At 33.7% G+C, this 18,778-nt stretch overlaps 2 protein-coding genes across 5 annotated transcripts; one reads left to right on the top strand and one right to left on the bottom strand.

Moving 5' to 3' along the window:
* Positions 7,916-15,295, top strand: LOC109711950 (RNA-binding protein 24-like). 2 transcript variants are annotated; one of them, XM_020235334.1, is made up of 6 exons: positions 7,916-8,535; positions 8,992-9,124; positions 9,995-10,127; positions 10,945-10,981; positions 12,951-13,245; positions 13,884-15,295. In XM_020235334.1, exons 1-6 carry the CDS (start codon positions 8,299-8,301, stop codon positions 14,018-14,020), a joined length of 972 nt encoding a protein of 323 aa, XP_020090923.1. In that variant the 5' UTR covers positions 7,916-8,298; the 3' UTR covers positions 14,021-15,295. The 2 variants fall into 2 exon arrangements, with proteins under 2 accessions (XP_020090923.1, XP_020090932.1); XM_020235343.1 differs by having other exon boundaries at positions 13,864-14,027.
* Positions 13,133-18,663, bottom strand: LOC109711963 (DNA repair RAD52-like protein 1, mitochondrial). Of its 3 annotated transcripts, none has more exons than XM_020235366.1 (5): positions 18,133-18,645; positions 17,092-17,129; positions 16,870-16,964; positions 16,446-16,606; positions 13,133-13,259 (listed from the first exon to the last, which is right to left on the bottom strand). In XM_020235366.1, exons 1-4 carry the CDS (start codon positions 18,447-18,449, stop codon positions 16,463-16,465), a joined length of 594 nt encoding a protein of 197 aa, XP_020090955.1. In that variant the 5' UTR covers positions 18,450-18,645; the 3' UTR covers positions 13,133-13,259; positions 16,446-16,462. The 3 variants fall into 3 exon arrangements, with proteins under 3 accessions (XP_020090955.1, XP_020090950.1, XP_020090944.1); XM_020235361.1 differs by lacking the exon at positions 13,133-13,259 and adding an exon at positions 13,302-13,479 and having other exon boundaries at positions 18,133-18,644; XM_020235355.1 differs by lacking the exon at positions 13,133-13,259 and having other exon boundaries at positions 16,250-16,606; positions 18,133-18,663.

The following is an 18,778-nucleotide window of genomic DNA, read 5'->3' as shown; positions in this document are numbered from 1 at the left end:
ACAAATCTACTATTTTAGATAAAATTTAACAACTTTATTAAAAAGCATCAGCTAAATAGTGAAAAAAAAATTATAACATAAATCTTAATGAGAAATTCATTGAAAACTTCTATTAAATTATTTTTAACTATTTTTTATTATTTTTATATATTTTGTTATTTTTCTTGCTAAAACAAAATATATATATATATATATATATATACGCTGCCACTTTCAACTAGGACTTTTTAACAACTTTTATTTAAAATAATATATTTACTACTTATAGTATAGGGATTAAAAATAATGAATATTTAGAATGATGCTTTTGAGGAAAAAAAAAAAAAAGTGAAAATTCTCGTAACGTACAGTATTGTATAGTGTAATTAAGTCAAAAAATTAAAAATAAAAAGCCCAAAAATCTTATTGCAATTTTACAAGATTACACAATAATTTGGAGGTAACACTAGTGGCATCTTACCATTAGATAAGTAACCAATAACTGTTACATTTGCTTTGATATTTTCGTAGTATTAATATTGAATAAATATTTTGATTTAATTTTTATTACGTTTGATATTTAATTTCTTATTAATTACTGGGCCAGTTTTCTAAATTAAATAACAGGAATCTTAAAATAACTTTTTTAATAGTTGAATATAATTTACAAATCAATGGATATATATAATAAAGCTAGGATAAATAAGTTTTGGAAGAAAACAAAGCCACTCAACAACGAAATATATATATATATATATATATATATATATATATATATATATATNATCGGTAGCATGGAGGTTTCTGTGCTACCAAGTTGTTTTCGATGATGCGACTTCCAAATCGACGATCGGCTCCATTTTTTTCTATACTATTGAAAGTATTTGGAAACTAAATTTCAGAATTTGTTTACATCATTTGGCTAGTGATAAAAAGATCTCAAAATTGACAATTTTAATGATAGATGTGATGTATTTGTAAATTTAACGGTGTAAAACAATTCAAATCAGATGAAATTTTATAGAAAATTCTTTTTACTATTTAGAGTAAGATCAGTATTTCGGATCTTAAATTCAAGTCTTCTATCATCATTTTTTATGAGATTTTTATTTTCAACCGTTCATTTTTAGACTATTCATTTGATAGATAAATGATACCGAAAAATTATAAAATTTAGTTTCCAAATACTTTCAATATTGTAGATCAAGTCTAATGGAACCAATCGTCGATTTGGAAGCGGCATTATTGAAAATAACTTGATAGCACGGAGGCGTCCGTGCTACCGATAGTATAGCAGCCTAGCTATATATATATATATATATATAAGAATTGACGATCAACGCCGGTAAATATAATTTGGGCTATTTGAACTCTCTAAATTTTATTAGTTTGGTAAATATAATTTGGGCTATTTGAACTCTCTAAATTTTACTAGTTTTTTATATTATTTGTCTCTTATTTAAGTGGTTTAAAAATTAATACTTTTTAGGATAAATTTTAATTTTTCTCATGTAATTTAACTCATTTTTACTTTGTGACCTCGTAGTTTAAAAAGTTATATTTAATAATCCTCTGATTTTATATCTATTTTTACCTATAAAATCTACTATCAATTAGGATAGTGAAGTAAAATTTTTTTTGTTACTGTAGAATAATTAACTGTAACTTTTTGAATTACAGGATGGCAAAATAAAAATAAGCTAAACTACGAAGAGGCAAATTAAACTTTATCTTAATTTATAATTGCTATAATAGCTAGTGTACAATAAATTAACTGTAACTTGATACACTTGAATCACAGGGTACTAAAGTGAGAAAGTGCAAAACCATAGGGTACTAATTTGATACACTTGAAACCATATGGTACTAACTTGATACACTTTAAACCATAGTGTACTAAAGTGAGAAAGTGCGAAATAAGTGGACGGGTATTTTGAAGTTTCCCCAAAAAAAATATACAATTGAGTCTATGCTGACGTGGTGGACCGGGTCCATATAAAGATTTCGTTGGTGTGCGGCGTGGATGGGCGGTGGCTTTTTCTGGTACGAGATAGGCGACAGCGCACGTGACGGGCCCACGTGACAGTCTCAAAGGTTGTCGGTGGGCCCCACAAAAAAAAACCCCGGTCGGGGGGGAGGGGGCCCACTTTACAGTTGTTCACCCAACGGAAACACCCTGTTCAGCCACGTGGCGCTTCACCATTGGATTCTTCCTCACGACAAATAATAATGCCCCATAATAATAATAATATAAAATGGTAATAATAATACCTATAATAATAATAATAATAATAATAATAATAAATTATGGTGATTTTGTGGGATTAGGCTCACCCACGTGCCCATGCACGTGGACCTAGTTGGCCCGGTTTTATTGAGCCCAAGTGTCGACATGACCTGTTAATTGGTGCTTAATTGGATTCTATTTATCAAAATTAATAAGATAACAACTTAATTATCTCATGGATTATAGGTTTGTGGGATTAATTGTTTGATTCTGTTTCTACTTTTGATTCCAGCAGCAGCAGTAAATACTAGTAACTTGATCGGCGGGGACGAAAATATGAATGTTTTGCTACTGCAAGAAAAAGAAATAAAATTTCAACTGCAAAACTGAAAATTCTAATGCGAGGATAAAAAAACAAAAAAAAAGAAAAAAAAAAGACTAAATTACAGAAACTCTTCCTGTCAAAACTTAATTTTTTATTTTCCCCTCCTGTCATTTAAAAATCTACATTTTGCTCCCTTGTAAAATAAAAAAATGTTCACAGGGGGTACGGTGTAAACTGTGATGATAAAATGATCATTTTACCTCCCACTATTTTGTCCCTCAATATATTCACAAGAGAGAAGACTGAGAGCATTTTGGGCATAAAAAAAAATATAATAATATTTTATAAAGGGAACCCTAACAAATTACTAACAGTAGGGAGCGAAGTGAATATTTTTCATTTTACAAGGGGACAAAGTGTAGGTTTTTAAATGACAGGAGGGTAAAGTGAAAAATCAGATTTTAACAAAGAGTTTTATGTAATTTAGCCATAAAAAAATAAAGATATTTTCTTGTAGCAAGCTACAGAAATAAAATTTCAGCAGACAAAGTAGAAGCTGCAAAGTAATGATTCTGAAAAATGCTACTTGTTGTACACCAAAGTAAACGATTGAGTAGATGAAAAGGTCAGCTATTTTGGTTCTATTACTATTATTCCTTTTAGTTATACTTATCTACACTGACCGTTTCAAACACAAGTGGCAAAAAATTTAGCGGTTAGTACTTGAAATTTTTTGTTCAAAGCCTAAAAGTGCTTCACATTTTTATCTGAGTTTTTTTTTTAAAAAAAAAACAAACGAAGCGGATAGCATACTAGCTTTCACTAAAAAAAGAAGAAAAAACTTTAAATATCACTTCTGTAGTTTCGTACTTTCTCACTTTAGTACCATATGGTTTAAAGTGTATCACTTTCGTACCTTATTATTTTTTATTTTTCGCTTTTTATTATTCATTTTCACTAATTTTTTTGTTAAATTAGTGCAAAGTTAAAACTAAAGAGTACTAAAATAAATTTTCGATAAACTATAGATGGGTATCTAAAGTTTTTTCTATATGGTTTAAAGAAAATTTAATAGAAGGGTTGACGAAAAGAGAAAAATAAAATCATAGAGTACTAAATTGATACACTTTAAATCACGTAACATTAAAATGAAAAAGAGCAAAACTACAAGATGGTATTTAAAGTTTACCTAAAAAATTACTTACATATACTGGAACATGGGAAAAGTCTGAAACATCTAGTGCAGTAAAAAACTTCTAATTTCTTAGGAAAAAAAAGAAAGAATTGGAAACAATATATTGCTCTTCATTAAACAGTATTACATCATCCACTAGGGCTAATACAAACAAAGGAAATTAAAGGGGGGGAGTTGAAAAGTTTCTTTCCACCATTTTGGCGGGAATATTTTCCCGCCCTTTTTTTTTAAAAAAAATGTATGTATATTTGAGAGCTTAATAAGTAATTAAGGTGCCTAAGTTCTTTGAAATTGTATGCCTAATGATACCCTTTATGAATTAATTAACATATATAGCAAGGTAGTGAATAAATAGTAAAGTGTTCTCAAAGACAATTGATGCATTGGGTTAATTGCATATATAATCAAACAAAAGTAATAAACTTACGTATTTATTCATACAAAATTTTAGTCAATAATAATAAATATATCCCTCCAAAATTGTATAGTTTTGCAATTACATCATTCAATCCTTGAAAACAATATCTTTTTAATAACTCTATTTAGCATCATTTATTGTTCATAATATTTTTATTCTAACCTCATGTCATTCTATATGAACGGTAAATTCCACTTTCTTTTTTTAAAAACTATTTTTTTACAGGGGTATAATGGTTCTAACGATAAAAAAATAGCGATAAATTAATGATAGTTAACTGGTAGAAATAAATTCTCGTATTTTGAAACTTTAGAGAAATATATCTGATAATTAGAATATGTATTTTCAAAACTTTGCAGGAATATACATAAAATTTTCCCCAATATATTTATATTTAAGCAAACAATATATGGTGACTATGGTGATGAAAATATAAAATTTTCTTTAAGAAGAAAATATGAGACTGTTATTGGACAATTTTATTAGAAACTTATGCCCTTCTTTTCTTATAAAGCGGAGAAAGAAAGTATACGTGCGAATTTCATATATTTATGTCATTAATTTAGAACACGGAAAGTTGAGTATTAATGAAAAAATAAATTATTATATATATATATATTGGATAAACATCAAAATAGTCAAATCAAACAAATGCATAAACTATCAAATTAAAATGTGTTTTTCGTGCAGATTAGCTTAAAAGATAAGCTCTAATTATCCAAGACCTAACAATCTCCTCTTATAAGTTTGGGTTCCATGAACATGACAAATCAAAACAATAAAGGTGGTTAGCAAGTGTTATCTATTATGTGAATAAAAGACAAAAATGTTCCCATCAAATGCATGTCCATATAAATTTAGTTTTAGCTTAATAGCCAAGTGATCTAGAGAGAGAGAGAGAGAGAGAGAGAGAGAGAGAGAGAGAGAGAGGGAGTTGGTGTGGGTGAATTTATAGCTCAAGTGTCCTTGTCCACTGCTTGTAGTTGGGTGGAACAGCTGTGTATATATTGAGCCTCTCCCCCCCAATTGGGTAACAGTGAACCCTCTCTACCTTTCCCATGATAGGCCATTATACCCTATATATGCTCCCTATGTCCATCACCATGTGCCCACCATTTCATCTTTAGGAGGGAGGGGAATTGTTGCTTGGATTTGGTCCACCATTTTAGCCGCGGACTGTCCAGTACTGATCTGTCATTCAAAAAGCTGTGTAAACTAAGGACTTGTTTGGTTCACCTGTTTTCAATTATGAAATCGGAACGAAATTTATTGATTCTAATAATGGTTGTTTGTTTTACAGAAATCGAATTTCAATTTTGATTGTATTTTATAATGAAAATAACTCAATCTATTTATATTTCAATTTAATTTTGAATTCTGAATTGGCTCGTTACAAAGTAAATCACTCAAAACTTTCTCTCAAAAACACTTTTTCCTCCTCTCCCTTCATCACCTCCTTAATTTCTCTTTAACCAAAACACTCTCTCAATATTCTAAATGTTCATTTGATTTTCATTTCAATGATAAACAAATAATTTTGGATGATTTATCATTCTATTTTTTATTCCAATTAATACGATCCAGTTCTACTTCTAATTTTTGTTCAATTATGAACCAAATATGTCATAAGTTTGACTCTCCCAATTAGGTTAGTCTGGCCAAATTTTGACAGGATTAGCTTAGGGCGTCCAATTCAACCTGACTCAGCGAATTAGAATTGAGAGGCCCGATATTTAGCATGATAAGTCAAGGACGAATTAGGCGTAAATTTTTTGACTTTCATCCAACATAACAAGATATCAATACGTAATCTGACCTGATATAGCCTAAACCAAAATTTATGGACTAGATTTGAACTTAAAGTACATACAATTTTTTTTGACCAAGTCAAGTCGAAAATAGTCAAAATAAAACAAATCAGACTAAATCCCATCAATCCCATCTTTACTTTCAGCCACCATTACTGTTAACAAATTAATATTAAAATATCACAAATACACTGCAACTCATTAGATGGTTGGGGCTGAAATAAATTATGATAAAAAAAAGGCAAAACATACAGAACTTATATAAACTATGATTTATTTTGAATTGGTAACCCAATCTTTTGAAATTTTTATTTTACTATCCAATATTTAGTTTGAGTTAGCAACAATACTTTAACTTCAAATTTAATTACTTATTTTAACAAATTTTTGTTGTCAAAATTTTGTGATGTATCCTAACTAAAATGTAAAAATAAACGATGCATTCAAATTTTAAAGTTAAAATCTAAATTTTGAAAGATTGAATAGCCAAATCAAAATAATCCATAGTATATATAATTTCTAAATATTTTTACCTGTAAATAGCAGATTCAATGCGCGGTCCACCCCCAACATTGTGCATCCAATCCAAACAACAATTTCTCCAAGGGTGGGCCCTATGTGTGCTTAATTCTAGATACCTTTCCAACTAAAGTAAAACCTAACCCTAAACCCTAATAACCATTGTTTATATTCAATAAAGATTCGGATAAACACTAAAAACACCTCTCTCTCTCTCTCTCTCTCTCTCTCTCTCTCTCTCTCTCTCTCTAATATATATTAATATATATATATAATAATATATGAGTCTCGGCCCTACTATATTTTATGCAGATATTGACTTTATATTATAATTGGCCCTTAAAGATTTGTTCCATTGATTATTTTCACCCTATATATATATTATTACAATTTTACCAAATAACCCTAAAGACACTGATCATTCTGTAAGTGGGAAAACACCATCATCCTAACAAAAACACTCGAGTGTAAACCAATATTAATGAGATATAAGAAAAGATTCTATACTCATAAAACAGTTTAGTAGCCCAGCCTATAATATATTATATTATATATATTTATAATAGTATAGCAGCGGCTTACTGTGCTATTAGGAGCCACACACCTTGTGCTATAACTTCTAACGTGCCCAATCAAACTTGATGGGTAGTTACAACAAGTTAGGAGCACTAAGACGGTGCTGTCGTCTCTTAATAGCACAGTTAGCATACTTATATATATATATATATATATATATATAACAAAACCATCCTACTTATTATAAATTTGTGCTCCCCAATTCCCGTTAGGATCTTTCCCGTTCCGTTTTTGCCACTCCAAGACAAAGGACGGGGTGACGTTAGGTACTTGGCATTGTTGTAAATTAATGAAATTCGCGGGGCATATTGGTCATTTCGCTTTATTCAATACAGTATATGTGTAACAGGGTGGGTGGTGCCCTTTATATTATTTTATGAGCTTTGTTGGACTAGCGAATGAGGATGACCAATAATAATTAACATAACACACAGTGGCAAGGGAGTAATATTATTATATTATATTGTGAAAATGTTGTGAGACCCCCTCAATTTTTTTCAATTGATATCTCCCTATTTTCTATTTTTTTCAAGTTTTTTTAGCTCCATGCATGGCCTTTTTCCTTTTCTTCTTTTTATAATTTATTATGTCAATTTTATTTGCTAGCTAGTAAATAAAATTATTAGCTCAAGATAGTGTAAATATAATTTGATAAAACTTTTAATCCATCCGACGAAAATCACTCGATTATATGAAAAATTACAAATTATAAAGTTGATGGGGCAGTTTGAACAAAATTGTCTATACTTATGGGTCTCTTTACATTTTACCTAATAATAATTAAACTACAATAAAAATAATAAAAATAATAAAAATAACAACCAGTAGTGAGTGAGAATATATATAAATGTTGTATTACTGGTGTGCCCCAAGGTCTCTTCCCCTTTCTTTTTCCCCTCACCTTTATCACTTCTTTCTCTTTCTCTCTCTCTCTCTCTCTCTCTCTCTCTCTCTCATCATCAATCCCTAAGCTTTGAGAGACCACTCCTATCCCTTGGTGGGTCTTTCTCTCTTTTCTCCATTAATCTCTAGCAGGGTTATTGAGTAGTTTTCTCTAGAGAGAGAAGATATATAGGAGAGAAGAGAGAAAGAGAGAGAGAGAGAGGAGGAGGAGGAGGGGAGAGGAGTGAGGAAACAAGCTTGCTAGGTGCTTTTCTTTTTCTTTTTTCTCTCTTTGTTGTTGTTGTTGTTGTTGTTGTTGGTGTTGTTGTGGTGGGAGAGGGTGAGGAGATCATATAGATACATACATATATGAGTCCACCAAATAATAATAATAATAATAGCAACAACAACATGGGAGGAGGAGGAGGAGGAGGAGGAGGAGGAGGGCAATTTGGAGACACCACTTACACCAAAGTGTTTGTTGGTGGGCTTGCTTGGGAGACTCAGAAGGACACCATGAGGAGATATTTTGAGCAGTTTGGGGAGATCTTGGAGGCTGTGGTGATCACTGATAAGAACACTGGCAGATCCAAGGGCTATGGATTTGTGAGTTCTCCAATTACTTACTTTCCCTTGTGATAGATCTTTTTCCTTTTTCTTTCCTATATATATATATATATATATATATATATATATATATATATATTTGTTTGTTTGTTTAACTTTTTAGTACACCTTTGTTAAGTTAACTATGTTGATCATGCATATTTCCTTGTTCGTTTTAGATTGTGATCCTTTTTTGTATCTAATTGGTCTTCATGGTTTACATATTAATCAAAGAGAACAGTGAATATACATATATCTGTATATAGTAGTAAGATGATCTTGTGGTGAATTGTTAACTATATTGGAACAAGAATATTCTGATTTTATGGCTAATTAGCTTTCATCTATCTATGATCTTCATTTTGTTGTTCTTTCTCAAATTGCTTGCAAATTAAGTTGATAGCTTAATTAATGCTTGTAACATTTGTAATTTTTTTGCTTTGTTTGAATTTTTAGGTGACATTTCGAGAGCCCGAGGCTGCGATGAGGGCTTGCGTCGATCCGGCGCCGGTGATAGATGGGAGGAGAGCTAATTGCAATCTTGCTTCCTTAGGAGTTCAGAGATCTAGGCCTACAACTCCTCAACATGGTGAGACATTGCTATAATTAATTAATCTCATGTGTTACATATTAAGTATTCATTTTGTTTACTAACCACTTTACTTATATCTAGTTTTATTCCATCTAATTAATTATACTGCCATGATCATGGTCCTAAATTGGGATTTTCATAGACCATCTAAGATAATGCCATTTACAAAATGTAACTTAGTTATTAACACATGTAGACATACATCCTTTGCTTCATCTTTAGTACTTGAGCCAATATCTTTTGTCTTAAACACTAAAGCATGCATGTGATGCTAATACAAACACTTACATATTGACTACAATTGTGTTAATGGTTATTTTATCTTTTCTCCTTGTTCAGAAAAAGGCTCTGAAGCATGCTTGTGGATAAAACCTAAGAATAAGTTTGCAGGCTCTTATTATAGTGTATGAAAAGTTTCCTCAAAAGGATCTCCATGATTAATTATAATATATTGCTGAGGAAAAAAGAACAATGTTATTAATTATTAGTAGTACTCAGATTAATTGAGATAGGAAACACTAATTAGTTGTATGCATTTATTCACATTTATTTGTTTTTCTAACCTTTGTATTAATATTCCTGTGTGCTCTCTCCTTCATCATTAATGTGCTTATATTAATTTAAGAGCTGAAACTTTTTGTTAAGTGCAATTAAATATACATACATAGCTTCAAAGCCATGATGGTTTAATATATTAATGTATAGTTGTTAAATTCTATAAAACAACTATTTTTTTTTTTCTAAAAGTTTTAGTTATCAGAAGAACAACTAATGCTTCTAACATATATACGTTACGGTATTTTTAATATTTATATTCGACAGTATATGGTATATATGAATATTAATATATATAAATTACTACTGCAGGGGGAAATAGAAGCTTTAGGATGATGAAGTCCTTCCACACAGGCCTTCATGGTGGGGTGGCCACAGCTTTTCCTTCTCCCTCCACCTTCCCTCATTATGCCATCCAACAAGGGATCCCATATAACGTCTATGGGTATGCTTTTTTTCCCCTTTTTCTTTTTTTTTTTTTTAAATCTTTTTTTGGTTTTCCTTTTTGTTCACGAAGATCAATGCAGTATCTAATTATTAATTAGATTACTAATTAGAAGTAAGATGTAAGGCTCATGATCACATGCCTTGCACGTGCATTGTACCATGGCACATGATCATGGTACTAGTGTGGTTAATTGTTCTCTCTCTTTCTCTCTCTCTCTCTCTCTCTCTCTCTCTCTGGTTAATTGTTCTCTCTCTTTCTTTCTCTCTCTCTCTCTCTCTCTCTCTCTCACGCACAGGTGTTCATAAAGTTGCTAAGCATGCGCTCATTTGTAGTCATCATACCCTACTGCACATGCACAAGCGCACTCTCTCTCTCTCTCTCTCTTTAAATATAAAAATTTAAAAATATTTTTTTATCGATTTAGTATTTTATATCATTTAACATAATATTAGTTTATTTAGACTCATAACCTGAATGATTGTTTCACGTAACTTAACATCTTTTTCTTTACAAACACTATGCATTCATGCATGCATCCTTGCGCACCTATATGATGATAAAGTTACAATGACCTGGAAAAGCTTCTCAAAGCACCGTTCTCTATATAATAGAGTAGTTTTTTAGAAAATAATATTTTTTTTTTCAGATCTCGAGGATTGTTTTGTATTATTTAGCATCTCTCTCAATCTACATACGATGCATTAATGCGCATATATCCATATGCACACACATGATAAAGTTGCAATGACCTGGAAAAAGCTTCTCACAATGTAACACTTTTTCTTTTCTTTTTTTTAAATCAAACAATTTGCAGGTATTCTCCGTATTCTGCGGACTACAGCTACCCCACGGTTTGTTTCCTTGTCCCCCTCTTTAATTTGCTTTTATGTTATTACAATTAATCATTACATGAAAATAATCTGAGACAAATTAATTTCTTTTTAGTTAACTTTGAAAATGCATGCAACAATTTAAGAATGAAAAATGAAGCACTTGTAAGTGTACGTACGTACATACATACATGGCTACGTAAATTTATAATCACATGCATGCGCACAACCGCATTGCTATATATTTTCGATATATTTTGTGGTTTAATTCTCTTGATATCACTCTTCAGTTACTCAGCGCAATAAGTTAAAATTTAGTACCACTCTAGTACATCAAACACTAACCTATTCTATAACATATATGTGTATTATCTAAAATAACAACTATGTATAAATTTTCCAATTTTAGAAATTTGATGAGGTTTCCTATGGACGAATACAAGTATGGGCTCCTATACTTAATTCTCAACCATGCATTTTATAATTCCATTTACAGGGGTCCATGTTAACTTGGGTCCCCAAGAATGCTGATGTAGAAATTTTGATTAGTTTACACACACACTGTGCAAGGCGTAATATGAATTTGCCGACACATCAACAGCAAAAAGATAAACTTTCGTGAGGATCTAAAACATTCCAAACTATTATCCTTATATGTTGTTGATGTATTAGCAAATACACGCGGCACTCTTTGACTGTGTGTATAAATCAATTAAAAACCTCTGTATCATGCATATATTAATACATCAATACCCCAAAAGAGCAGCATTTTGAAAATATCTATATCTATACTTATACATGAATTCTCATGCCTAAATCCTATGTGGATGTATCTACTTAATTCGAGGGAGGTGTGGGCCCTAAGTCATTTTTTCTCTTCTCTAAAAAATTATATTTATTTTATTTTTTCAAATGACTCTTTATTTTTTGTTTCATTTACTCACATTTACTTTCTGTTTTTAGTGGCTCTTGATCTACCATTTATGAGAAAATATGTAATATTTTCAATCAAATATACTTATATTTTTCTTTTTCTTTTTTATGTTTCATATTTGTTTATTTATTTTATAAATTTTTACTAAATTTTTACTAAAAATTTTTTTCCGCCGCATCGCGCAGTTTCCTACACTAGTGTTACAATAGTCTTATCCAAAAGCTTATGCCTACCACCTATCCAAAAGTTGGTGCCCTATTAGTAACTTGCCTTGTACTGGTGCACATGGGCTAGGCCCGGGCATGTCCGAACCCGACCCGATAGCGCTTAACGGGTTGGTACCCTTAATTACTTTACCCATTAAGATAGAATGCACATGGGTTGGGCCCTCCTCATCCAATAATCCAACCTACATTTCGGTTTTTTGATCCACTAAGGGACTGTTAGATGCAGACACTTCCTCTTTTTGATAAAGCTGTGAATCATATTCTACCATTTCCAACATGACATAAACTTTATGGTATTATTATTGTTATTATGTAATTAACTCTAAAGCATGTTTGGCTCTGCTTCTGTTTCTACTTTCATGCGCTAATTTTTGTAACAAAATAAAAAGAATTTGAAGCTTCTATTATAGCGAACAAAATATAATTTTGTGGCCTAAAAGAGTTGGAGCTTCACACGCACACACATGCAAATAATAACAATAATAGTAGTAATACCAGAAACTGTTTCCAAAATAGTCAATTATTCTATCAATAAATACAGATTTAGAATCATTCAATTAAGGCCTTACGCAGTCAAATAATTCTACATTTATTCCAACATAATTAACTCCATTACCAATCAAAAATAATGAACGAATAACATAACCTAGCTACTTACGCAAATAAGCAATAAGCTTATTAATTTCACTATAGTTCCAATGGTTGGTTTTTTCTCTATTGTTTTGCAAATCATAGAAGAAGCAAATTATACAATGCTTTAGTCATCAAACAATCTCCTTTTTAAGTTTTGTTTCTAAAAATAAAAATTGCTTTTTACTGATACATATAGAACTACTACAACATGTATGGAGGAGCCACAACACAATACCCAGTATATGGAGGGGCAACTGGGATGGTAACTGGAACAACTCCCTACTACCCATACTTCCAATTCGGCCAGGGCGGCGGCGGCGGCGGCGTCGGTGGAGCAGCTTCATTCGCCACCGGAACGCAAGGCTACGGCTTGCACTACCCCCAGATGTTCCACTACTCCGCGGTGGCGACTTCGACGGCCGGATTGACCGGCTTTGCCCAACACTATGGAGGTCCATTGTCCCTTGCACCTAGCCCACCAGCACAAGCAGGTACTACTTCACAGCTTAGTTCAGAGTTTTTTTTTTCATTGTGTCAGCATGTTTTGCATGTCATGAAGTAGGTTATATATGGCTGAAAATTTGTTAAAAAGGCAATTCGTTTTGGTATAGGGTAAAATGCATGGATTGTCCCTGTACTATCCTGATATCGCGACTTGGTTCTTCTGTTTTCCATTTGAATCTTTTTGTTTCTCGACTTTCGCATATATGCGCTTCAGTCCCTGACTATCAAAATATATAAAACAATAATTTCACTTGATTTCAAATAGAGCTACATGCAAGGTTGGTTTGTGAAAAAAGCAAGATTTTTTTTCTAAGAATTAGCAGCTGAAGTGCAATAAATGTGAAAGTTTTGAGGACTACGAGTGAGAAGTATAGGAACCAAGTACCAAAATCGGAAAAGTACGAGGATCACCCATTCATTTACCTTGGTCTGGTATTGCATCAATAGATATCTTAAATCTATGGAATAAAATGTAATTCTCAATTTCAATGTTACCAAGACATATAACATGTTAAATGGTTCTACATTAACTTCTGAAACAATTGTATTAGCATGTGTTGCTACCATGTCTAATTCACTAGCTACATACACTAATATCTTAACAGTGTGTTTCCCCATAAAACAGGCATGACTATGGGTCTCACAGCTCCAACTCTTCCCACTACTCCACCTCAAGCTCATGCCCATCCCTACAGGCTTATCCCTTCTCCCTTCACCGTCTCTGCGGCGGCGGCCGCGGCGCCGGAGCAACCCTTGGTTTAACCATGGTTACTTCCAATTGTTTCTTTCCTTTTCCCCTCAGTGTGAGTCCATGCATGTATTAGTGTACACCACATGGTCATCATGATTCCAGGTTTAGTCCCACAGGGGCTGTGGGAAGGACAAAAACCTGAGAATGTGGAGAAGTGCCTTTTCTCCAAGCCACCACTTGTTATTTGTGGGTGTTTGGGAAAGTGCTTTTGCCCTAAGGATGGGCTCAAAGCACCTTGCCCCAAGGTTGGGGCTTTTTACTAACAGAAACCCTTCTATATTTCTAACCCTCATCATGCACCAACTTTTGGTGTTCCCATGATATAAAAGTAGAAGCATTCTAATTAACCCTAGTCCAAGAAGGACTTTATGGTAAAGCAAAAAAGCTACCTAGCTTGGGACTTGAGAAACCCTAAGCCCAAGAGGGCTATGGCAAAAGAAACCCTAACTGAGCTTCAAGCATATTTCTAATTAGGGCTTGAGCTAATACCAAGTTAACAAGGATTAAGAAAATGTGACCCAACAACTTATTGGACAAGTCTCACAAACCCTAGTCAATGTTTAAACCCTAGCCCTTGATGAGCTTAAGAACTTCTTAAGCTTGTCCCCTACAAAACCCCTTGACCTATTCCACCCACCAATATTACCTAACCATCATTTAGATATATTAATTTAGTGTAACTAGCCACTCACCTTACCTAATCCAAGGTAAGATGAATCACTAACCATCTTTGTTGCTAGTTTTTTGTGTACATTTTTGTGGTTAAGCTCTGAGGAGAGTTTAGCCCATCTAACACAAGAGTTAAAGGGAGTGCTGATGTTTGTTTTATGCATTCAGCTCTACCTCATGTCCTTTATTCTCACATGGACCCCAAAAATGGCTTTTGGAGTTCCAACCACCAAAAATGGACCCAAGTTGATATTTTTGTTCTTTTGGGTCCCAACTCCTCTAACATCCCACTACCCACCTTTAAAAAATGAAAAAAAAAAAAAGTGCCATGGTTAGGTCCAAGAGTCTCTCTCTCCCCCTCTCCCTCTCTCTCTCTCTCTCTCTCTCTCTCTCTCTCTCTCTCTCTCAGACATTGATGCTTTTTAAAGGTACTATTAATGTACTGTTAGTGACATGGGTTGTAATAAGTGTGCATGCCACTTTAGGACAAGCTGATATTATGATATGTACCATGTCGAATCACTAAGTTAATATTTGCTGTACTATGATATTAATCTTTTTGCTGTGCCTGTATTAGAACTGCATATTTCTGCAATCATGTTTGTCTCCTGCTCCTATGTTCTTATTGTTATTATTTTACTTCCTTTTGGCAACAGCAATAGCAATTGATCAAATATTGTAATGTGTTGAAAACTTGCTTTAGAACCCTTATCAATGCTAGGATTCACTTGAGGATGGTCACTTTACTTGTCTGGCTTTGATGAATAACTAGTGAAAGGAGGAATAAATCAAGAACAACTAATACCTAGAGTAGTTGGTTAGTCAAAAATTCAAAACTGTATTTAAACTATCATCCTTTGATGCTGAAAAATGATAATCAGAACATGTCTGTTAATCAAGGTCATTTTGTTTGGGAATATGGAAAGGTTCAGAGGATCTTAACCTTGCATCCATTTGATGAAGGATTACTGAAGCTGTTTTACATGGCTGCATCTTGGGTTGGGTTCAACCAAAACCACCACTCAATGCAATAAATGTGTAAGGTCACATTATCCAGTCTAGAATTTATATTGAGCTAAGATTAGGTATGATATCAAAGTCAACCAGTGCCTAACCTGGACCCAACCCAACCTAACACAACTTACCCTACCTGATTTAAACTATATCATACAAACTAACAAATACATTATAACTAAATACAATCATATGTGTTGGATATTTTTTCTCCTTTTAGATTGGATGAAAACCATAAAAGGATAAAATACTAATCATTTCCATACTAACACTTAATACAGATTCTGAGTAATTCGACCTAACCGACCCAACCCATCCTAACTCAGTCTCAACCCAACCCAACATGATTTTAGCCCAAAAGCGCAATCCCAAGAATGGTCGATCTTAGTTACACCCTTTAACCCAAAGTAACCCAACTGAGTAGCACCCCTACTGTTTTATCACGGCTGAAGCAAACAGGCATTTGCATCCCTAAGGGCTTTACCTAATTTGGAATTATAAATTTTCGTTAAAGAAAAAGGATAAGTTTTGCTACCACACAAGCAAATATCCTCCAATAGTCTAAGAAAACTGTACTTGCATCAATAAGCTTACATTGATAAATCCTTTGATCCATTTTACAATAATAAGTTTTACAGAGTTAAACACAGCCAATTCTTACATTCAGACAATAAACAGTCCATTGCAAAATGGTATGCGCTAATAAGTATATATATGCATGTCTGAGTCATGTAAACTTTCAAAATTGCATACCGAGATAATGGCGCATTCTATGACATGTCTTCGTGATAAAGGTGAAGCCCGAGACCGAGACGTGCACAAGCTCTGCGGAAGGCCATTGCCTCTGCCTTCTGCACAGGGTCTCCGTAACCCGTATCATCAACAGATGCTGTTCCACTTGCTTCTCTGTAGATCTGCATGTACAAAAAGCAACACAAAACTTTCTAAGTGTGCATCAATGCCAAGGGACAACTTATATTCTGGTGATAAAAGTTCATTGAGCTCCACAGTGAGAACCAAGCTACAAGATAAAATCTAAAATGCACCTAAGAGCCTATCAAGATAGAAAACACGCGAAATTCTAAAGCAGGGATTTTGCGAGAAATAAAATGCCCCAACAACATTGATATACTCATGTAGGAATCAAAAATAAGAAAAGATTTTGACAAAATGGTACCTCAGCATCAGTCCCATAAAGAGTCACGCGATAAACAACTGATACGGACTTCCCATCAGATGAATAAACAATGTTGCGTACCTCACCAGACCATTCTGCAGAAAATGTGAAACGACAAGGACTGAGAGATGATTTGGACATGATTCAAATTTCGAACACATTTTAATTTGGTCCAAGTAGTAAGTAGTAGCCCTTTTTCATTATATATTAACTGTTACATACCAGGAGCATGCAGATTTAAGATTCTATTGACAATATGCCTGCAAGAAGAATACAAGAAAAAAGTATGTAAGAAACAACTTAATACGGATATAGCATTGTAAAATGAATATAGACTTCGCCGTAAAACCTGAAGAAAATCGAATTCACAGCACAAATACTTTGATTGCAAGTGCTAAAAATTACTACACAGGATTAAAACTTCAACCATTTTATTATATATTCTTTTAGCACAAACATACAAAGAGTTAAACTTCATGACCTTTTTTATGCACAAATAAAATATGCTCTGTCACCAAAAACTCAGCAAATCTATTGATGAATGTGCGAGAATAAACACTTACAAAGATGACAAATGAAATAGTAGGGGACGGAGGAAGCGAACGCGGGTATGAATGCGTAAGCATTCCTCCAAAATCATGCTTCGCGTCCCTTGCAATGCTTAAGATTAACTTAATTCTCGATCTATGGAACATCGAAATGAGTAAGTCGCAGGCACTCACGGAACTACTATCTAGAATCGTAGTTCTGCCCCCCTAGCTATTAAGAAACATAATTAAATAAACCTCACCTAATTGAATCAATCAAGCTCATTAAGAACACCGCTGTGAGGAACTATTACCACCACCCCCTAATTGATATATCACATCATTTACTATCCTAACCAAATATTATTACTACGATAAAACTCTATCTTGGATCTCTGCTCTGCTTAATAAATTCTTAATTCCCTTATTCAAACACAAACAACAGGGAACAGAACAGGTTTTAAATCATAGAATCCACTAACATTCTCCTAATTGTACCTTCATTTACACACACACACACACACACACAAAAACTCACTAACTTGCTTTATTTTTTTGGTAATTTGTGACCAAAATTTAAACTTTTGCAACAGGGGAAGCTTAATAACAAATGAACAGTTAGCTTATCAACTTTAACGGTCCAAAATGCAATGGAACACAAAAAGGGTTAGTGGATCAAAGTGGAATCAGGGAGAATTTGAAGGGGTTTTGTGATTAAAAAAAGAAAAAATCGAACCAGGGGATGTATCTGATGGGGAAACCATCTTCGACGCGGGTTTTGACGAGGGAGTCGGGGACCTTCTTCCCCAGCTCCTTGAGGATCTCCGAGAGGGGCCTGCTGATCCCCTCCGTCGGTGCGCTCTCCGCGTCATCATCGGACGGCTCTGGTTCGGCGCCGGGGCTCTCCTTCTCCCTCGGCTTCGAGGGCGAGGGGTAGGGTTTCGCCGCGGCGGCGTAGGAGCGCGAGGCGAGGGAGAGGGAGGGGAATGAAAAGCGCCGCTGCGGCGGAGGATGAGGAGAGCGGAGGAGGAGGAGGCGTAGAGCGCTCGCCATGGTCGACGAAGCTCGCGAGGTGTCGGAAGGGGTGGATCTGTGGTTTTTTTGGTTGGGAGAGACGAAGAAAAAGTAAAGTAATTAAGCGTCGAGTTTCGGAAAACGCTGGGGTTTTGGTGGGGGGTTTTAGGACAGGGAGCGTGAGATTAGGAGGTAACGATGCTCTCCACGCGAAAAGGGACCTCGGAATGTGGTTTGAAATTATATTTTGCAGAAGTTTTTTAAAATCAACGTGAATTTTAAAATTTTGAAAAGTTTGAAACTAATTTTGTGATTTTTCAAAAGTAGACTATTTTTTTATTTTTACAGAATTTGATCTATTTTTCAAA

The sequence above is a fragment of the Ananas comosus genome, linkage group 1 (assembly GCF_001540865.1).
Source record: "Ananas comosus cultivar F153 linkage group 1, ASM154086v1, whole genome shotgun sequence".
NCBI classification, from domain to species: Eukaryota; Viridiplantae; Streptophyta; class Magnoliopsida; order Poales; family Bromeliaceae; genus Ananas; species Ananas comosus.
Note: the sequence above shows the minus strand (reverse complement) of the source record. Positions and strands in the feature narration are given on the sequence as shown.